Source organism: Condylostylus longicornis, unplaced genomic scaffold, assembly GCF_029603195.1.
Source record: "Condylostylus longicornis isolate FDR11 unplaced genomic scaffold, ASM2960319v2 ptg000027l, whole genome shotgun sequence".
Lineage (NCBI taxonomy): Eukaryota > Metazoa > Arthropoda > Insecta > Diptera > Dolichopodidae > Condylostylus > Condylostylus longicornis.
Window position 1 is genome coordinate 4,702,715 of NW_026577996.1, and position 24,239 is coordinate 4,726,953.

General features: G+C 24.4%; 2 protein-coding genes across 2 annotated transcripts; both read right to left on the reverse strand.

The window, feature by feature from the left end:
* Positions 1-7,413: 7,413 nt before the first annotated feature.
* Positions 7,414-7,878, reverse strand: LOC129607501 (uncharacterized). The gene is made up of 2 exons (XM_055518530.1): positions 7,792-7,878; positions 7,414-7,713 (listed from the first exon to the last, which is right to left on the reverse strand). The coding sequence occupies exons 1-2, from the start codon at positions 7,846-7,848 to the stop codon at positions 7,414-7,416; spliced, it is 357 nt and encodes a 118-aa protein (XP_055374505.1). The 5' UTR covers positions 7,849-7,878.
* Positions 7,879-12,854: 4,976 nt separating this feature from the next.
* On the reverse strand, positions 12,855-13,398 carry LOC129607296 (uncharacterized). The gene is made up of 2 exons (XM_055518199.1): positions 13,291-13,398; positions 12,855-13,228 (listed from the first exon to the last, which is right to left on the reverse strand). Exons 1-2 carry the CDS (start codon positions 13,351-13,353, stop codon positions 12,989-12,991), a joined length of 303 nt encoding a protein of 100 aa, XP_055374174.1. The 5' UTR covers positions 13,354-13,398; the 3' UTR covers positions 12,855-12,988.
* Between the last annotated feature and the right edge of the window lie 10,841 nt (positions 13,399-24,239).

The window sequence follows — 24,239 nt, forward strand, 5'->3', positions numbered from 1 at the left end:
TTTAAAATTATTATTATTATTTTAATCACATATATTATTATGTATGTATATGCAATTTACCTGGTTGTATAAGTATGTATATATGTACGGTTACAGTTTGTGTACAAATCCTAAACAATGGAATGATCTACAAACATTTATCATAAAATTTTACTAAATAAATTATAAGTTTACACAAAGGACACTTATGTATACACATAGTGTTCTGCGCTCTAAAATTTATTGTGAACTGAAAATATTCATAAATTTGTTCCATTCATTTATAGGGGATTTATAGATCGTTTCAAGAATTTTATTAATATTTTTTTAATCTAAAAATCTAAAAATACGATATTTGTCATAATAATAATGTTCCACAATGAAGTAATTAAAAAATTCGAGCCAACAAAAGCACTTTTTTCTGGAAGAAATTTACTCCATAAATGAGCAATATTGCAACATAAGTGAGTAAAATTACACATCTGGGGTAAATTTTAGTCTGATATCGAGTTATTTTACACTTTATGAATTAACATATGTTTGTATATACATATTATTTATTCCCGGTTCGAATAAAATAAGTAGTTGTCATTAATATTTGTTTTTTTTTTGTGGTTGCGCTTCAAATTTAAAATTTCTTGACGCAATTACGTCAATTCTAACTAAAGTCAACTCACACAATTCCAAAATAAAAAAGATCAATATTAAATATACTTCAACTGTCAAATTTAGGAATTATATGGATTTAAGCACGCAATCTGCATCATAAACGAAGAACAACATGTTTATTAATCTTTAATTTACAAATTAAATTATTGTGTTGAACATAAAAATACCTGCGCTAGTTAGAAAAAGACACTTGTCAGAATATTAAATATGAGTTGAAAACATAAGTATGAATACACAAATAAACGTACATAATTTATTTGTGCATATATACATAATTTTTGTTATATAATAATAGCACAACAATACCGCGTGTGTGGTCTCTCCACTAAAAATGATTAAAAAAAGAATATACACATTTTTTTTCTTATAAATTTTAAAATTCTTTTACAAGCACAAAACAAGAGACAAGAAACGAAGCAATAATTTTATGTCGTTTTGTTTTTTTTTTTTTAGCTTTTATCATCATCATCATATGTAGTCATCAATATCATCTTTGCCATGAAAATATGCAACAATAACAACATTAACATCGGCTGGTCAAACAGATATTGTTGGGAATTCTAAGACAAACCATTGAAAACGAATTGGTATAAAACAAAATTTCAAAAAAAATTCAAAAAATATTTAACTTGTGGTTCTGGACAAAAAGACACTATATTTTTTTCTTGTTTCATTTTTAATTGCCAAATCAACAAGTCTGCGATCAAGAAACCAAAAGGAAAAAACACAAAATTTGAACAATGGTTAAGAAAATTTTCTGAGAACTTTTAGTAGAGCCCTCTTAGGTACCAAAATATAAAACGAAATATACAAGAAATGAAAAAAAAAAAAGTTACTTTTTTTAAAAATTCGTCATCATCTTATTATCGGAATCATTATCAACGCTGTGACCTTTCAATTACACTTTAACTATATTATCAAAATGTCGCCTCAACAAAATAATGATATTCAGTCAAAATTTAAATATTCATTAGGGATTATGGACGTGAACTTAAACATAACATAAAAATGCTATGAATATCACAGGAGAACACTATTCACATATATAATGTAACTATAACCATTATTGTGGTCACTATAGTGTTGATACTTAGGGTTAAACTGGTAAGGCTGGCTTAACCTTCATCTTAAAATTGTAAAACAAAAAGTAAAATTAAATTTTTTATTTAAATTTTTTTTTTTCTATATAATTATTTCTTGTATTAATTTTAAAAATGATTCAGACCTATCCACCTTTACACTATTTTTTTTTTATTAATGGTTAGTTTTAAGATTTTGGAAACTTTCACTTTGTTTTCAATTTAACAACAAACTTTTTGTATTTTCGTTAATGCAATAATGTGTTTTAATTGTTAAAAGTATTTAATATAGAAGATTATTTAATAGCAATCTGTGGAAACAAGATATCGAATAATTTTCTGCCAAATAGATAGATAACTATGTGTCTGTGGATGGTTTTATGTTTTGATGCTGTAGATAAATTAATGTTTAAGTCTTGATAAATAATTTGTGTTATGCGTAAGTTAATGCAATCTTTCAGTAAAATAAGTAAAATTGGACGTTTTCCAACTAGAATATGAAAACACTGACACACACTTCTTGTATGTGCTCATTCTTCTTTTTCTTGTAAGTTGCCTTTGCATTACAATCGATTTGAAATAAAAATTTTAATTCCATTTTATTTTTCAAGGTTTTGTGCAATATGGACAATCACGCTTTATTCTTGATAATCATTTAACATTCTACAATGGTCAACCACTCCACACAATTTTGTCATATGGAGTATCAAATTTCCATACCCTATGAGTTACATTTCCGAAATAAATTAACAAAATGAAAATTTAAATTAAAAGTAGTATATTCACCTACAATAGGAACCTTGTAACTTAATACACTTACGGTTTCAAGTTATTAGTATAATTTTTTTTTATTTCGTTTTTCCGTTTTGTATCCAGTTAACTATACCAAGTATGATGACATATTTGAGATACACGATTCTTATAACTTCATTTAAATAACACAATAAGATTAAACAATTTTTTTTATTAAAAGGATAAAAAACGAAATGAACTCATAAATTTAATAACAACAAAAACAAATCAAATAATATTTAAATATTTTTTTTTAACTTGTTTAACAAGTTTATCCATTAAAAATTGTCAAACGTTTTTTTTTTATCAAATTAAAATAAATTTAAAGTAAATAAGTAGAACGATAACATAGATAGAATTCCAACATTTTTTTTTTTTAAATATTATGAATCATACCTTAAACAATTTAATTTTACAATATATCACACATTTTTAGTGTAACCTGTTTGAAAGACAACTTATTGTGTACTTTAATTGTAGTATTATTTTATTAAAATTTGAGAGAGAGGACGGACATTAACATGCTTTTTTAATTTCTTACAAGTTAATGTTTTTCTTTAACAAATTGATTTTGATTTCCTGTTTTTGTAATCAAAATATAATAGAAGGAAATTCAATGTACGAGTATAATAGGAATTTTAAATCTTAAAGAATTCGTTTTCATCGTTCCTTTTAACCCAGAAGAGATGATATAAAGGAAGAGATGAGATCAGTTTGTAAGTGGAATACTAATTTTGTTATGCAAGTGGAAAAGCTATTATATATTATTAACTTACTTGAAACTATATTTACTAATTACTGATTACCAGTTAGTACTTATGAACTACTAGTTAATACTACCTACTAATCATTAGTTACTAGTTACTATTTGCCAGTTATTGATTACTATTTACCAGCTACGCGAGTTACTAATTACTAATAATAGTTACTAGTCATTAACTGCTATTGTCTAGTTACTAGTTACTAAATACTATCAACTATTTATTAGTTTCTAGTTATTGGTTGTTAGTTTTCAATTACATGTGTTGCTACTTGATTGTTAATAGTTACTAAACATACTAGTTACCCAGTTACTAATTAGTAATTTTCAGGTTCATTTAGTGGGTACTGTTTTGAAAACCTCTCTTAAAGTGAGACAGATTTGCTAGTACTGGCTGGCTTTAAAATTAATATTATTTTAATATTAATTTTAAAGTGAAAAGTTTATAATTATTAAATCATAAAAAATAAAATTATTTCTTTTCAACTATTATTACTTATACAATAACTATAAAAGTGTAATTGTGTATATATAAAAAAAATAATCTTTCTATTCTAATGAAATAAAACATCCAATTTAAAACAGCATATGACTGATTATACTACCTACTTACATATCAGATTAATCAAATTTGACTAATACATACATTCATTTTAAAAAAACCTAGCAATTTTAAAATTGAAATGTTGTTAGTCAAATCACACTCTTCATGTAAAATATCTGATGCAATAAACTTTTACATATATATGTAGGTACATAGTACATATCGCATTTTCTATTTTTATATCCAACTTATCATCTTCAAAATCATTCCTGTTAATCATACATCAGATTAAATCATTATTAAAATAAATTAAATCTAACAGGAAGAAAAGCAATCAAATCCAGTTTTTTTTTAATAGCTTTTTTAATAATAAAAAAAATATTTACCAGTTTTGCTTATCGTTCTTTTTTTTTTCTATTCCTATTTCTATTTTTATGCTAAATTTAAATTTATAAGATGAAATGAAATTGAAATGAAAATTATGATTTTTTAAAAACTGAAGTGAAAAATTAAAAAAATTCACGCAACACATCATTACAAATTGACGGTGTTCATTTTAGTTCAAGATGAACGATTGAATGGAGTGAATAAATGAATGGTTGAATAAATTTAATTTTTGTTATAGAGTTGGTACATATTTATTCTATTATATATAGTAGAGTTTATAAACAATAATTTTAAATCTGTAATAGGTTATTGTAGGTTAAGTATTTTTTTTTTTTTTTTGCAAATTTTTATGAGTGGGTAACTAAATTTGTTCATGACTTCTAATATGATTTTATGGTAATCAGTTTGAATACAATATTCAAATTATGTAAATTTTTTAATTTATTAAACTTTTCAGTAGTTTTTTTTAAGCTTATTTTATTATAAGTACGTTTCTTATGCTAGATTTTTTGTATTTTCATATTAAGGAGTGTTATTTTAATTATAAAATTTTAGAATCATCTTTAAAACGCTGTCTATTTAAATAAAATCAATATGATAAAATGTTAGTTTAAAGATTATTTCAAGAATAATTAAAAAATTAAATTAATTTAACTAAAAAATAAAACGTATTAATTAAAACTGAGAAGAATTGTGAGCCGAAATTCGAAAATTTTTGGTTGTTCTTTTATTTTTGTAAACGTTTTTTGAACGATATGAGTTTTCTTTTACTCATAAAATTACATTTTATTCATAAATTATACAAAAAAATTAGAATTAAATGTATTAATAATATTTCATAGAACAAGCTAAATTGCACAAATATAATAACACCGATTTTTATAATTTGTGCAAATATAGGGGACTGATAGTGAATTAATGCTAGTGTTATAATAAATTTATATGGCATTTTTTAATGTATTTTGCATAATAATACTTGTACCTTGTAATACATCTGCATAATTCATAGCAGCTTCATTATTTTACGTAGTTGTGCTATATATTGGCAAATCTCGAGAACAACATTTTTTAAATTGATTTGATTTATGGCAAAATTTATGCTCGAAAAATTGTATCTGATGAAAATCCAATGTCATATTTTATACTTGACAGTTTATGATAATAATGATAGCGAAATAATGTCAAAGATGACATATGATAACTTTAAAGATAAATTTTTTTTACATGATTACCTTTGTTCTTTTAACGTCATAAGTAATAAAATAACATCTTGTATATTACCTGAAATTAAAAAAAAATATTTGATTTTAATAAAATAATTACTCAGTTTTTTAAATAAAATTTATGTATATTTAAATATGATTGAAAATTTTATTGAGTCTCAGAGTAAATTCAAGAAATATTAGTCTATAATTATCAAAAATTAAACACATTAAAAAAGAATATGACAATAATTATATTGCTACGTCAGTTCACTACTACGCAGTTATATCAAATAGTTCCATAAAAAATCTGTTTTCTTTCAAATACAAATTTCTTTAAAATATTGTGGATTCTTTCTTTTGCTTCTTCTAACCACAGATGCATAAAATATAAAAAGAACTTTTAATTTTCATAATTAATTTGACAAAATTTAAGGTGCGATCAAATTGAATGAATCATTTAATAACTATTAATTACTTTTAAAATATTTTGTAGTTAAAAATTAATATAGAATTGTTATGATGATAAATTATACAACATGTATTTTTAGGGCAGTGTAGGTGGCGTTAATGTAAATTTCATATTAATTTTATATTATAGACAAAACAAAGTATAAGAACATAATTATGTAATTCAAATTTCAAATAAACTTTATTATGTATTAAAAAATACATTAGGTGTTAAAATTAAGCACAGCTGCAATACGTATATTATGTAAATCCAACACACTTTTGAAGAGTTTTACAAGCGAATAAATCAGTAATATTTACATATATTAACAAAATAATCACAGGCTCTTCTTTAAAAAGTATTAAAAAATATTTCATTATTAAAATGAAAATCTTGAAGAAAATTTCAATGAAATAAAACTTTATAATAAAATCGATGAATGAGATATAGATTTGCATATTTACTTCAATTTATTGAAGTAAATTATTTCCACAAACATGCACTCATTAGAAGTAAAATACGCTATCATATAGAATTCATATACACAAACAAAATTTATTTATGTATGATTTCTTATGCAAAACGGTAAGTCATAAAAAATCGGTTCAGTTATCAAACCGAAGAACGTTCGAATATGGACATGGAATATTAAATGCGTGATTATGTAGGCTTCATGCGATTTTCGTAAATATTAGCCTAGCGCGAATGTGGTTTGTGTTAAAATAACCATATTTTCTATTTTGAATTGTGGTTACTGTAGTGTACAAAAAAAAATAATAAAAACATTAAACATTTTTAATAAACTTATCATTTCGAATTTTTATGTATAACAATATGGAATATTTGCAAAAACTTTCTATACTAATAACTGTAATTATGTGTGCTGCAGTTTACCGAGTAAGTCAAAATAAAATAATGTTTAATAGACTCATTACAGTACCAAGTCACCTTTTTCTTACGTTATTTTTTTTCTAAGTCAAACAACATCTGTGACATTTAAAATCATAAAATTCAATTTGATATTTTATTAAGTGTTATATTTTTTTACATAAATTTTTTTTTTACAGGATCCGTTCCTCAGGTGCATAAGATCACCTTGCCCAGGGTCAGATTCACCAAATCTATTTACCAAATATATTTGAATGTAAAAAGCGCATCTATCAAATTTTTCTATAAAACAAAGTTATTTTGTTTTTTTTTCTTTCTTTTGTATTCATAAATGTTACATTATGAGTAAATAAATAAAGCATTTGAAAATTTAAAAAATGAATGTAGTTGAATTTATTTACTAACTTTCACATATCACTTTGAATTACAATTATATTTTCATACATATATAAGTAGATCGCATAAATTTATAGCTAATATGAATGTACCTATGTAAACATACCTCGCATAATTTATACCTGTATGTTTTACTATAATTTTGTGAGACAATACAAGACGTCTTTTAAAAAGGTTTTATAACTAAGGGCATAATAGCACATAATGGTAAAACACTTAAAGTATATAACACAAAATCAATTATTTCAAGTAAAACAAAATTTTTATTATATTAAAGCATCGCCATTAATAATAGGAACTTCTTGATTGACATTTCGTGTATTAATTAAATTTAACAAAGAATTTTGATCGCTTGTTGCGTTTGTCAATAAACTTGACATAGTAGATGACGTTACATCATTCTGAATAGGTTTTCCACCAGATAAAGAGTTTTGATGTACATTGAAATATCTATGACGACGATCTGAACTTACGATATTAATACCACTCGGGCTAAAGTGTACAAAACCTCTTCCAGTATTTCTATCCGAATGTATAATGTTAACACTACAAGCTGTTACAGTAAACTGAAATATACATATATTTTAGTATTTTACAAATATTCAAATTATATAAATTTCATTTTGTTTTGACACTATATTTACCTGAAATAAAACAGTTACAAGTGTCAATAAAGCGAAAATTATTTTTGTATTTAACATTATCGTTGTGTAAATTTTTTTTTGACTAACTTTAACTCTTGATTTAAAAATAATGATACAGCTAAACTAAATTCACATTTTATATGTTCTTCAAATTAAATGTATAGTGAATTTTATAAACAAAATTTTGAATTAATTTAACCTCAAAAATTTTCCATAATTAAAAATCAAGCTCTTAGTAATATAAGTGAGTTTATTTTGAGTTTAATTGAAATTATTTAAATTCTTTAAGAGTTTTATGAGAATTAACATACAAAATGCGATTATAATTTTTGACATAAGTAGAATAAGTGCTTGGTTTTTTGTGGTTTGATTTCTGACACACGCAAGTCAAAAACGTCATGAATACAATGAGCAGACGAGTGACAATTTTGCATATACAATTGAAATTCGAAAGCATTTCCATAAATTGAAAATTTTGATTTCAACAAGATTTCACGCCACTTTTCATTAAAATTAAAAAACGATAGCGATATAATGTTTTGATATATCAAATGTGGATTCGATCTTTATCAATTTAATTAAAATTTTATATCTGAGTTTCCCAACAGATTTAAATCACTTAATCAAGTAAATATGTATTATAATAACAATTGTTAGGCTAATAAGTATAGTTTTAGTAAAATTTGTAAATAGCATTAAAAACTACACATTGCGGTTACCAGATCAAATTTAATTAGGGCTATGTACATGTAAATAAAATATGAATGTAAGGAAATGGGAATGATTGAAAGACTGTTTTCAAATATGTAAATGCTTATTTAATATTGTCATGAAAACCATACCATATAGAACATATCACAAACTTGTACTAGATCATGTTGATAAGCCTACAATTCACAAGTTTTATTGTCTTATTCTTTTATTTAATTAAATTTTCTCATTATCATTTTTAATTTTCAGTATCTGCATAATTAATAATATTAACAGAGCTTGGAAAACCTGGTATTCTGGAAGAATAATGTATTGAATGTGTGTGATTAATATTCTTGTTTGTGTTAATAATGTTAACATTACAGGCTTCCAAGATCTTAAATTGAGAAAAGAAAATTGAAAATGAAAGTAAGTACGAAAGAAATTATAAATTTTTACCTGTAGCATTAAAATTGTAATTAAAAACAAAATTGATTTTAGTTTATTTAAAAACATTATCGAAACAAAAGTGTGGACAAACTTTAATTCCAAGTTCTTAATTTATACTAGCTTCAAAATTATAACAAATAATTTAAAATTAAAATATTTATTCTAATAAAATACCAGACCGCAAAATAAATTTTTGGAATTAATCAAAAATTTGTTTAAATTTATGTTTTAAATTGAGGTTGAAATAAAGATTTTGAAATTTGCAAAATTTAAAAAAAAAACCAAGAATACTTTGCTTGTCGATTAATATTAAATTTATTTTTTTCCAGTAATTATTGAACCACCAGGTCCCGATAAAACGCTACCACTACCACCACTACTTATAAAACCACCAGGTCCAGATAATATGCTACCGCCACCACCACTAGATATAAAACCGCCAGGTCCTGACAATACGGTTCTACCACTACAAGCATTACTTAACTAAAAAAAATTTTTTTCAGAAAATCAAATTGGAAAATGCAATATTTTACCTGACAGCCTATTAAGGTGTAAACAAAAAAAATGAGAAAGGCTCTTAAAGAAAACATTTTTTTCAGATTTAACACTTCAGATCGGTTTTGATATTGCAACTACATTACAATTTTCTGCTTTTGGTTCTTTTTATATTAATTTTTTTATAAATTGCATTGAATATTTTAAAATAATCCTATAATATATTCCATAACATTTTTATGTTTCAGAATTTTAATATATTTGAAGCAAATGCAATCGAACATAATTGTGTTTGTATTGTATAATTTCATCAAGTTATAGGTTGCAAGCATTCTCTTTATGCGAAATTCAAAATTATTTTACATATTTAAAACATTGACTCAATTTAAAAGTACACGGATAGAAAAATTCAAGTTGTTGTTTCGAAGGTAAGATTTACATATTTAATTTGGTTTTCACATTACATCATAAGACTGATGTCCGGAAAACACTTATCATAAAAAACTGAAATGTTTTGTGAAAAAATATTTATTGCACATGTTAGCCATTTTTCGGCCAACGTATTTAAACCTCATAAATTTCAAATATTTTGAAAATTATGGAAAGGACAACAAAATTCTTTATTTTAAAACTAAATTTAAAAAAAGTTGTCCTATAATTTATGTATTAACCCCATAATTTTCAGTTTATTAGGGAATTTCGGTCAGTTTCCTATAAAAAAAAAATTTTTTTAAGAGAAACACTATTAGTTTTTTTTGATTAACATTAAATTTATTTTTTTCCAGTTATTATTGATCCGCTAGGTCCAGATATTACGGTACCGCCTCTACCAGTTCTTATAAAACCACTAGGTCCCGATATTACACTACCCCCAGGACCGCTAGCTATGAAACCTCCGGACCAAGCATGATTTACCTGAGCAAATTTTTTTTGTTTTTTAAATGAATTACACAAAATGGCAATATTTTACCTGGCAACAAATTACACTGTAAACAAAGAGAATAAGAAAAGCTTTTAGAGAAAACATTTTTTCCAAATTTTTTACACTTAAATGGTCGACTTAAAAATTGTAACTACAGTAAAATGGTACGCATTTGTTCCTATTTATATTGATTTTTTTTTTATTAAATTGTATTGAATATGTATTTCAAAATAATCTTATAATATATTCCATAAATATTTCACGTTTCAGAATTTTAATATAGTTAAAGCAAGTAAAGTCGAAAATTATTGTATTTGTATTCACAATCATATGGATAAATGATAGATTGAAATAATGTTTTTTATGTATGAGCAATTCAAAATCATTTTCACCATATTCAATAAAAATTTTGTATTAAATTTGATTTTATTTAAGGTATTTTAGGATGACGGAACATAAGACAAAAAAAAAAAGACGACAATTTCATACAAAACTCTATTGATTCTGAGGTGACACAGAATAGAAAATATAATTCAACCTTATTAAAAGTTCATAATTGTTATAATTATCAATGAGTATTATAAATCAAATGCACTAAATAATAAAAGAGGTCATTTATTCATCAAAATATTTATGTATGTATATTCGACTATACTTAATATTTTACAATATTTTTAGTTTCAAATAAAACATTTTCATCGTTTCTTTTTTCAATTTAAATTTTATTTTTCTTCTTCTTCTTTTGTAGAAATTATTCCACCACCAGGACCACCAGTAACTAGTACGGCACCTCCCCCACTACTGGAGTATATTGATGCACCATGTGGGCCACCACTCACAATGTTAGTTTCACCTTTACAAGCTTCAGAGATCTTTCAAAAAAAAAATTAGCTTCATTCGTTGACCATTATTGAAATTTTTCCATATAAAAGCTCATTACCTTGGTATTACTAAATACTGCTAAAATCAAGAAAATATAGAAAACCCTTAAAGCAAACATTTTTCCTTAATAAATGTTCCTTCAGTTAACAACTCAAAAAATGTAACTACAATAATTTCTAATAGGCTCATCTCTTTATATAACAATTCTCTTCTTCTGTATAAATTTCAATTGCATACCAGTAGTAAATTAGAAAAATTAATTTTTATTGTAGTTGCATTTATTGTTTGTCAACAAAAAACCGCATTTTAAATCTATTTAATAAACTTGTCACGTTATCAAATAAATAATGTAAAATAAAAGCAATGCAGTTGGTTGGATCGTTTTTTAATTAAGGAAAGAACAACAAATTTGCATTAGCACAAAAATATTCAAACGAATTTCTCACAACATAATCAAGTGCAAGGGAAAATGAAACTTATATCAGTGCCGTTGATGCAACAGTTGCCTAATTATTCAAATTTCAGAATAAAATTCTAATTATTCTAATAATTCGATTTAACTTTCTTTCATCAACGAAACTTTTTTAGAATCTTTATTTTTTGAAAAAAAATTTACAAAAAGCCATTTAAAGATATTTGCTAATTTTTGCAATAAAAATTTCAATATCATTAATCATAAATTATGTAAGATTTTGGAATTTTCGATGTTGATTTTGCTTTATATACATTTCAAAAAAAAATAGTAAAATTATCCAATTTCTCTATCCAACATTTAAATTATTGTTAACACCGAAACCATTTGAAATAGGTACTGTATTTTCAGCATCGAAACCGTTTGATAATAACACATTTCTTCCATTATTTCTACGTTCTGTCCCTCCTCCTGACACTAATATATTGCCTCCTCCAAATCCATTTGAATATAAAACACTGCTACCAGAACCACCAGCATTATTTAGATTATTATTTGCACCAAATCCATAAGTTGTTTGTGTATACACGTGTCTCGTACCATCAGGTCCAGTCACGACATTAGTGTTTGTATTTTTACATGCTTCTAAAATCTTTAAAATTTAAATTCAATAAATTTACTATTTTATGAGTATGTGTAAAAAATTCAATGTGTAATTTACCTGTAAAGCAAACAATAAAGGGATTAAAATAACAAATAAGTTGTGAACAAAACGCATTTCTCTTAAAGTGGTTTCTTTATTTTCTAGCTTTATTCACAACTGCAACATAATACAAAGAACATTTTCTTTTTTATATGCAAAATAACTACAGTTATCTTTTAGAATGCACTTGACACGTGATTTTTATATAAAACCGCATTTGAATATTTTAGATACGAATAAAAACCAATACCAAAGGCTTGGAAATCAACAACTGTATAACAAAATTCGTGACATGAATTCAATTAAATATAAAAATTTTAAAAATTTAACAAGCTCGAAGGCATGACAAAAAGTCTCTGAGATGAACTCACAAATTTGACAAACAAAAAAATGTTTCTTCTTTTTAACTAAAAAAATTCAAGATTTCCATAATTTTTCCTTTTTTGGCCAAATATTCAAAAATTTTCGTAAAATTTTTTATTCACAATTTTCAAAAAACAAAATTTAATCATGTTCAGAACGCACATGTTAAGAATTTCTCTAAATTTTATTTGCAAATATTTTTGAAAAAGAAAACAGCTTATTTTTATCTTATTTACAAATGTTTATTAAGCCTTCTCTGCTATGGGTATATTTAAGTCAATTAACCCCTAAAACCACCATCATTATTAAAATTTCGACCGTCATTAGCACGTGTAAAACCATCGTCCCCTCTAATATCATTGTTGATTCCAATGGGAGCTATACCAGGTACACTTCTATCTCTATCTGCTGGACCTCGGCCACCGCTAACTAATATATTAGTTCCTCCATCAGAATATACATAGCTATCTGGTCCACCGGTATTTACTATATTGTTTCGTGCTTTACAAGCTTCACAAACCTTAAATAATAAAATTTCTGTATTTACTTAGCTAAATTTTTTTTTGGTTTACCAATATTCACCTGACAGATCATTAAAACAAAAACCAATGCGATAAAAGAAATTGTTCCTTTACGGAAACTCATTTTTGCTTAAAAATCACACCTTTTTTCAATGAAATTAATAATGCAACTTATTAAAATTTAATGCAGTTTTTTCCTTTTATACAAGATATTTTCAATTTTTAATAATACTTCCTATTATAATGCATTTTATTATTCCACTAATAAATTTTAAACCACAATTTGAATTTTACAATAAACTGATTGTAAAATGTCTTAAAACGAAAACATGAAAAGAGACAGAGAGTCGGATAATTAAAAATGCAATCGAAATTGTTTTAAAAAATCAAAGCAAAAACCAAATTGAATGAACTTTCGAAAAAGAGAAATCAAGACTTATTTTAAAAAAACTTGAAATCTATAACCATCCGTTCTGAATTTCTTTTTAGGAATCAGGCATACCCTAAAAGATCTGCGATCTGGGACTATTTCGTAACAAATTACGTCAATCTCTATATACGTCTGTGTCGAAGGTAGTGAGACAGTAGTTCATTACTTTTTTATTTTGGCAATTAATGATATGAAAATAAACAATTCAAAATTTAAGAAAAAAAAATAGCACCCAAAGTGAAACTGATTATTTTGATATTAGTCTCTCACAAAATTATTCATTGAAATCAAAAAGAATCGTCAAGTTAAAAGTTGAGATAGAAAACCCAAGAAAGTCTTTTTTCAAAACGCATCATAAATTCAAAAGGTTTGACAATTTAACTTGTCAGTGAAAAGCCATAATTTTTCCATGTATACAAATTTATAGAAATACTTCCATTTCCCGATTCCCAAAATCTAAGATTATCTACTTAAAATTTAATATGAAAAATCTAAACTATCAGATTCAAATCAAAAAATCCAGAATTATCCACTGCAATACAAACTACGACACTACTTATTTTCCAATTTTGATTTTTTAAATGTTTATTTTGGCTGCAAATATTTAAAGCAAGCAGCAAAAAAAGGTCGGGGAACTGCAATTTTTCCACACTGTAGGTTGTACTTTTTACTTTAATAAATTTAATTATTGTTAACTGAAAAAGTATATCAAAAAATTTTGTTTATATTTTTCTCATTTAATTTATTGTTGCAAATCAAAATAATTAAAACCAATAATATTTTATTTAAAAAATATACTTTTAATTAATTTTTTTTGTTGTTTTCAAGTCCGTAAAATCTCGTTCAGCGCACAAAACTCAAAAATTTAATATTGGGCTATGTAAGCACCTTCACCATTTGGACCACCACCATGTAAAACATTATTTTTTCTTGGACAAGCTTCAGATAGACTGACAAACTACAAAATAATTTAATTTTAATTAAAAACATTTCGGTAAATTTAATTATTATTGAATTACCTGTGCTATTGCAATAGCAATAAGCATAATACCAATCATAAATTTTTGACGGAACATTTTTTTCTTTTTGTTATTTTAATTTAAACTTTTACAATAAGTTCTTTAATCATAAATTTAAAGAATGCAACTGCATTAAAACATTGAACATTTTCACCTTTTTATATAATTTTTTTTTTATGCAAATAATAGTGATTTATTGTTGACCAATGTAAAATATAGTAACGTATACAAACGTATGTACATATATGTAAATATATAAATGTGCTTGCAAGTTGTTTGCATGCAAAGAATTGCATAATTTTAATACAAAATATTAGAATTCAACAATTTTTTTTAACATCTATATCGAACATGTTTATAAAAGTAATCGTGTTCTAGAACTCTCCCTCAGATCACAAAGAATAACTCATAAAACGAAGCAGTCACATAGCTATTTTAGTGAGATAAAAGGCATTTCACAAGTATATATAGATTTATCATTTTATCTAAGTCTAATTCTTCCGCAAGATTTAATCATCAAACATTGTTCATGTATTTTGTTTGAAAATAGTAAGTAAATCAACCATTTAGATATGAAGCTTTTAAACTTTCTTTTAATCAAACAAAATATATTAGCAGTGATTCGTGATCCTTCACTTAATAATATCTTAATTAATAAAATTGCACTTGATTTAGTTGATCTATAAAATCATTAATCACGATTGCATATGAAATTTATTTAATCATAAAACATAAAAGTTATGGAATGTTTTTATTACCATTAAAAATTCTATAGAGGTTTACTTGAGTACAATATAATTTTATTTAAAAATTCAGATTTTGAATTTATGTATTTCACGACATTTTACTTGGTTTCACATTAAAAATTAATATTCTTGACAATATTTTGAATTATTGCAAATAGAAATAAGAAAATGTATGAAATATTTATTTTAAACCATACTGAAAAGATTTACATAATTGTAGAATAAATTTATAATTTATGTAAATTTGAAACTAAAAAATGAAAATTTTTAAAAATATTATTTAATATTTTAAAAAATTAGATTAAAAGTTAAAAAGCAAAAAAAAAAAACAAATGTTTGATTGAAATGTTATGAACGTCCACTTAATCTTTCTTATCTTAATCTTGCTTTAAATTTAGCATATGTAACATCCCTATACATATATAACATCCCAACATAATATTATTGAAAGTAAAGAATTATTTGATAGAAAGAAGCAATCTCAACTATCCATCAGAATATACATGGCTACCTGGCCCACCGGAAAACCTAAAAACTAAAACAATAATTTTGAACAATTTTAAAAGCTACAATTTCAAATTTTAGAAAAAATCTTAAACAGGGAAGCTTACATTTTTTTACATTCATTTATGTACAAATAATTTTATTTTATTTTACAATACAAAATAAATTTTTACGTATTGTTCCCCAACATAAAATAAAATTAATATTTTAATAAATTAATAAATTATGTAAAATTATTTTACCTGAATTGATTTAAAACCTCAAAATACGGGAACAAAATTAATTCCATTAATTTATTCTACTTTATTCGTTAAAAAAAAACATTAGAAACCACGAATTTTTATTATCAAAAATGTTATTTTGGCAGGATATATAAAGACAAATTTGGCAGTATTTTTCAGCAGTTTACTACAATCCAATTGCAGTAAAAGAAAAACAATTTAAGCTCTTCCTTTTTTTCATTAAAATAAAAAACCAAAACTTTACAAAATGTTGTTCATCAAAAAAGCAGTAATGATTTTTGTTGTCATTTTAGTAGCTGCTGAGGTAAGAAATCTAAAAATTTTGAAATTCATAAAACATTAAATTATTTTTAAAAATATTTTATCTTTTTAATAAAAATATTTAGCTTGCTCAAGGTTGTTGTGTTATTAACAGCTGCAAACGCAAGAAGTAAACCAAAACCAAAAAATATTACCGAAAAAAAAAAGAGTTCAAAATATGCAGATAAAACAATGCAAATAGTAATTTAATTAAATAATAAATATATTTATTTTTTAGAAAAAGATGGTCACATAAATAAAATTTATATAGAATATTGTAAAAAAAATGACTTTTTTACTTTAAAATTTTCAGTTTCATTGGTTTTTAAGGAAAGGATTTGCTTCGAAAGAAAAAACTCTAATAATGACAATATATATGTATATACTTAAATACAAAATTTAGGATTTTGAAAAACTTTCGTTATTATCAATAGTGATCTCTAACGTTCTTCAGATTTCAGCACCTAGTTTGAAGCACAAAGATATCCCTTTAATTTTTATATATAAAACAAAATATCATAGTCCAATATTCTTCTTCGTAATACCATATTATTAATGCAACAGTGTTTTAGAATTTTTTACCTTAAAATAGAAAATGTACAAAATCGCTATGAATAGCAAACCATTTCTTTTTCAACTTGAAATTCATACTGTCAACAAGACACAGTTGAGATGCATGTAATCAAAAATTTCATTTACTTAAAATAAAGAAAAATTTATTCAGTTGAAACGAAAATATTCCTAAATTTTAGTGCAAAATAAATTGTCGCAAATAATTTTCTAAAATTGTTCTACTTATAAATGTATGTATATACATACTTACACACATGTTAATGAATATAGGTAGGTATACGTACATTATCCTGTATCTTTTCTGATCACGCACCGAAATCAGATCACAAACCATTTATGTACATATGTATGTTTGTACATATACCAGTAGATGTTATATTAAAATTCTTCTAAAACAGAAAATATTTTAAAATTTCAAATTTAAGACACAAAAGAATAACGCCGGTGAAAAGAATACAGAACTCACCATTCAAAAATTACAGAAATATTGATTTTCTTTATACAAACTAAATATAAGCTTCTTCTAATACTTCAATTTCGTAAATAGCAACATAAACTTTGTTTTTCTGATTTAAAAAATTGAAGAAATTATGAAAAAAAAAATGAAGAAATTATGAAAAAAATTGAATTAAATTTAGAGAAATATTAATTCCTTGTAATTAAACTTATTTATTGAGGCAGTAGTTCGTTGTTACAAAATTGACAGTAGTTACTTTATTACAAAAATTTGACAACATAAACTTAATAAACTGTCATTTCATATCAAATATCTTCATGTAATGCTGTCCATCCACTATTCAACTTGATCCCTCGAACTTGACAACTACAAAACATTGCAAGTTTTCAACATTTTAAATCGTTAGTGGACTAGTTGGTCAACTATTAAATTGTTGGGTTATCAAATTTTGATGATTGAAACCTGGTTTAACAGAATATTAAAAAATTTTAATTCTTGTGGGTTTAATTTTGTATGTTGTATAAGAGCACAACTGTAGTTTTGGAAAAATTGAAATAATGTTGAAGTGTAAGCGGTTGTGTTGACCGAGGGTGTTTTTCAACGTGTTCGTTCGGAAACTTCAAGTTTTTCAATCATTATTCTTCATAAATTAATCAAATGTTTTACATTGGAGGAAGTTAAAAATTGGCCATTGGAGTTTTAAGAAATTGTAAAAACGATAGAGTTGAAAAGTTAAATGCACAAATTGAATACTGCGCAATAAAACTGTGGTTTTCGGGAGTACAGAAGTACACATTGTTATGAAAGAATTTGAATAAAATTTAATTTCTTCTTCACTATAGAAATTTAAAAAAACTTGTTATAAAATTTTATTGAGATGAAAATGTCCGAATAAAACTGTCGGCGATAAAATAACTTAAATTCTTATTTCATTGCTAGCAGCTTTTTTGACATTTTATGTGTGGTATTTTATGTATGTGTATATTGCTGTTCCGATGTTGTTTCTGAGATGCCAACGGAAATCATTCGCCGTTGCGGTTTACTACCGCTTTGGCATGTTTTTATAATAAAATTGAAATATTTATTAAAAGAGGTAATCCATATGATCAGGCAAATCACTTCAGAGATAGAATCTACTAATTAAGAAATTGAAAACTTTATTTCAAGTACTTTCAAATTTTATGCTTAAATGTATAAAAAATTATATGTGATGATCAATGCTGATGTTTTTTTAATGTTTTCTATAAATTTTTATTTAATTATTTACTTATTCTACTCACTAATCAATTTGTCTAACCAAAAAAAAAAAGAAATTACTGAATTTTTTTTTAAATTATTTGGTTGTGGTTTAGAAAAATGTTACAAATATACTGAATCGCGCTCGAAATTACAGTAGTATAAATTAACGAAATATATATATATGTAAACTTATAAACTCAAATTATTTGTAAGTAATCCATATAAGGTAAAAATAACTCATGTTTAAGTGTATGAATCAATTCCCTGTATGTTCACTTTAAAAAAATGACAAATGGACAAATTGAAAACTTTAGATCGTTTACAAAATTTTAAAAAATCTACAAATTGTTTAAATAAAATTATTCTTTGAATTTTGAATATAATATAAACTTATGTATAATAAAGATTTATCGTAGTTTTGGTAAGATTACTTTTGGAACAAGTGAAATTTTTAATAAAATTTTGAAAAAAAAATGCTTCTATATAAAAAAATTTTTATACTTTTTCTTCTTATGATGGGAATTGTGCATGTAATTATTAAAATTTACTCTAAAAATTAAAATAAATGCATATTATATATGTATTTAATTATATTTTTCTTTGTCATTTTAGTTGACTAATACTTGTATTGTTTGTTGGCCAGCTTGTAATCGTCGTTTCCAAGTTGTTGAAGATGAGAACGGTACACAAACTGTCATCTTTAATTCAACAAAAGCCAGAGACAAGTGGGAACAGAAGAAAAATAAATGGGAAAGAAAGTATCCAAATTAAATCTGTGTTGGTTTCAAAATTAAAAAAAAAATGTGCAAGAAAATTGTGTTTTTAAATATTTCTAATAAAAAGTAAAATGAAAGAGTATATTTAATTATAAATGATTAAACAATTTATTAAAATGCTTATTATTTGCCTAATAAACTTTGAAATTAGTTCAATTAAAAAACATAACCTTAAGACTAGATGGAAAAAATTTCGAAGAGGAGATCAAATAAAAAGTTATACATATGCATGTATGGAGTAGGTGTATTTAAGAGAGTAGCTACTTTAAAAGAATATTGAATTTTCTAATATTAAGCAACGCATAACTCTTGATAGTGATTATAAAAAATAAACTTTAAATTAAGTAAATATAATTTAATTTTAGTCTTGTCAAATAGTATTATACCGAATAAATAATTTCTTTAAAGTAAAAGACTTTGAATATTGGCGAACATACATAAGTATATACTATTCACAAATTGAGGTATCGCATAACTAAGTTTAAACGCAATTGAATGAAGATGTTGAGCTTATTAAGATTTTTTCAACAATATAATATGTATGTATGTACTTATATATAACCATGTTTACTGATTTTTCCAAGGACTTTCCATATAGAATCTTTTTAAAAGTTTGCATGGAGGTTTTCCATTTAATGAAAACTAATGCGAATATCAATTTGTATGCAGTAAAACTGTTAAAGAATGGATTGTTTTGGCTTTTTCTGTTCTCAATGGAGCCATTTCAATAGCAGACACATTGTTGGAAATGACAATACCTAATACACGTAAATGTTCATATACCTATATCTTAAAATTTTATTCTGAGCAAGAACATAATTTCACATAAATAATAGGAACCGTCTCTTTTGGCAAACCATACGTCAAGAAATATTGAATATGATATATTGAAGGTATGTATATGTATATGTATGTAAGTATATATGATATGTGAGTTTCTGTAGAAAGGTAAGATAATTAAAAAATAACAATTTCTTAAAATCTTTAATGAATTTTCAAAGTTTCAAAGTTTTTTAAATTCTCTGCTTTGTAGTATTATGTGGCTTCAAGTTTGTTAATTCTTATGCGGTATTATTTATTTTCGGTATTATTTTTAAATAGTGTAACAATTACGATGTAATCATCGATGTTACATACAGTAACTACACATAACTATATCAAGCTATACACTGCAAAAAGTAGAAATCCATACCATTTAAATTTTAGCTCAGCCACTTAAAATAATTTTTAGTAAAAATAAAGTCTCGTCAAGTAAGTAGCGCAGTTGTGTAAATTTAAAATTTTTTAGTTGTTTGTGGTTAAATTCTAAAAATTTTTAAAATTATTCTAATTGTGGTTAAAATGAAATTTTTGATTTTCAAAATATAAAAATATAAACATTTTATTTATTTAAGCTAGTTGTGTCATCACACATCTACTGACAAAGTGCTAAAATTTACAAATAAAATATGTTATTACTTAAAGGTTCTATTGCAATTTTTTTACTACTTGCGGTGTTATTTAAAGTAAGATTTTAATATTTAATTATAAATTTTTAAGTTGATTTTAAAAATTTCTTTACTTTATATAGATGAACGACGCTTGTTCTTGTATTGGAGGCTGTCCTCGTGCCGGTATTAATATAGGAGATCAAAATGCAACAGAAATAATTATTAGAAATAAAAACTTAAAAAATGATGCTAAAAAAAGGTTCAAAGGAAGAATTAAAGAAATTTTCTAAATAAAAAATAAGTTTTACATTGTAAAAAAAATATGTGAGAGTTTTTTAATCGAAACCAAATAAACGAATAAAATATTAATTAACTTACAATTTTTAAAATAAAAATTCTACTTGCATCTTTAGTTTTGAAATTTATTTTAGAATATTCAAACTCATACCTAAATTTACTACCAACTGTTTATGCAAATATAATAAACTAAAGCTAAAAATTCTGTTGATAAATCTAGCCAATTTCAAAAATCAATTTTGAAAATATTGAGAATTATGGATATCTTACTTTTTATTATTGCAGACCTCAGTCGAAAATATTGTTCGTCGTTCAGATTTATTTCACATAATAAAGAAAATGTTTCTAAAATTTCGTTTTTGCTCCATTTTCAACAATTACGAGCATGGAACTTATTACTTACTGGTTTATATAAAAAAAATATATTCTAATATTCTTGAAAAAATTTTAATTGTTTAATTTTCAGGTGGTACAGGAGAGTAATGCATTCATTACTTACCTTTCAAAAATATTTTTTAATTATTTTGTTCCTTGTCCTATTCAAAAATGCATTGACGGCTAATTTTAAAACGTGGAATTAAAGCATAAACTATGCTAGAAAGGAGTAGAAATTCTAGAGCAACATATTATACTATATTAATGATATTACTCCAAACTCAAATTCAATTAACACATTGGGTGTCAGGTAGAGCAACATTACTTACATTTTTAAAAGCATATTAATTGTAATAACTGGTAAAGACCACTGGTAAAGACTAAAACTATATGAAAATTCTATTGGTTTTCTAAGACGTTAAAATTGAATGAAAATTTGTGTTATTATTTCAAAGCAATTGAAATAATATTATTGTTTCAAAGCGTAATTTGCGGTCTAGAACTTGTATTTAAAATTGAACAAAAGATTTTAATCATCCACAATTCATAGAACTTCTAAAGAAGGAAAATCTTAATAGAAAATCGCTAACAAAATAATATTTTCAATAATGCTGACAATTAAGAAAGCCGACATAGTTTTCATTTTTGTATTTGTATTAATCGCTTGCCAGGTAAGACAAAATATTTGGAATTTTAAAATATAAAATAAATTTTATTTTTTTTCTCAGATGATACAAAAATGTCACGCATGTGTTAGTTACCTTTCAAGAGGTAAAAAATGAAATAAAATATCTGTGCTTTAAATAATTAAAAATTAATTTAAAATAAAATGCAGCGTACTTTTCTAAAATTATTGTTTCATAACTTATAATTTAAACCTATGACTTGAAATTCAATAAAGTAATAAATTATTCAATATCAACAAAAATTTAGATGATTTTTAAATATTTTCTTATTTTATAGGGCTACTGTAGAAAGAGCTAATTTGAATATTTTGCTATTGCAATATATTTAGATTGGATTAAAATTTATAAAAAAGACAACTTCCATCTACATCCAGTTCCCATTAAAGTAATCCAAAATTCAAAACCTGTCGCATTTTTTTTATTAAATTAGAACCTTATACTGCCGTATTGTGTTGAAGAGCTATAATTCTAAAGAAAATTACATAAAATATAAATGATTCAGTGTTACTCTAAAATATGCAAGCTATTGAATTCAAAATTGAAAATACAATTTGTATTTACTTAATATTCAAAGTCAATCAGACACAAGTTAACCGAATCGAATTTTTAATTCAAAAATTTTCAAATATTACTTGTGATGATTAACTTGAATAATATTATTAATCATGGAGACTTGAATTTACATAATAATATATGCGATGACATACAACATTGTATGAACAATAATATGTTACCAACTTTCAGGTTCTAATAATTTAATTATATAATTCTATGCCTCAGTTTAATCCATCCAGAAATATTTGACAAAGATATGTCAAGAATTTTAAAAATTTAGTTGAATTTGGGCAGCAAAAAATTTCTTAAATCAAAAGTATTCAGTTGATATCAAATTTTGAGTTCTGGTATTATTGCCCCGGGGTTTGTTGCAGTTTATAACTCAAATTTAAACCAAAATTGAAATTTACAACTACAATCGTTCAATGCCGGACTCTGAAATATTCATAAAATTTTACCAAATCTCGAAAATTGCAAAAATTTAATACAGTGTAATTTTAATATAATTCAAGCTTAGGTTTATACGTATATCTGCGTGAGTTAAATTTTAAAGCATACTTGACCTGAAGCAGATTAGCCTTGATTAAAATTTAACACATTCAGAATACTATAATATAAATACGCTTGTGTTTCTCGCTGCCGTTGTTGACCAGGTTTACATAAAAAAGATTATTAATTAGAAATTTAAAAAAATTTGATTTTTAGTATCTACATATGTATGTATGTATGTAGATACTAAAATTTAGAATTTTCCAAATTTTCAATTGTTTATTGTTCTAACACGATTCGCGGTTGAGAAATTCAAAAAAAAAAATGATATTCATAGTTAGTTATAAGTAAAGAAATTTTATCATTCCAACAAATTGCAAAATATTCAAAGTTAAACATTATTTGTAATTTGACAAAAACTTGTAAAAAACTTTTAAAAATGATGTTGTCTACTACGGAAATAGGATTTGTTTTGCTTTTTGTGTTCTTAGTAATCGCAATTCAGGTAAGTGAGTACAAGTTATTTGGTTTTCCAAACAAAACATTAATAATTTTGACTGAACTTGTCTTTTTCCTTAGATGATAAATGAGAGCCAAGCATGTTCCTGTCATTACTGCACTTTGCACACAAAACAAGATCGCCTATAAAATGAGTGTATTTAAAAAAATGTTGAAGAGAATTAAAAATGTTAAATATAATAAATTTAAGAGAAATAAATAAATAGTAAGAAATTAATAGTTAAATGCAGACAATTTAATTACAATTATTGATTATCGCTTAAATTATGCTGAAGCAAAATGAAAATAAATGATGATATTCCAAAATAATATTAAAAAACTTGAATGAGGTCATCTATATTGATAATAAATTACAGGTTACATACTTATTATT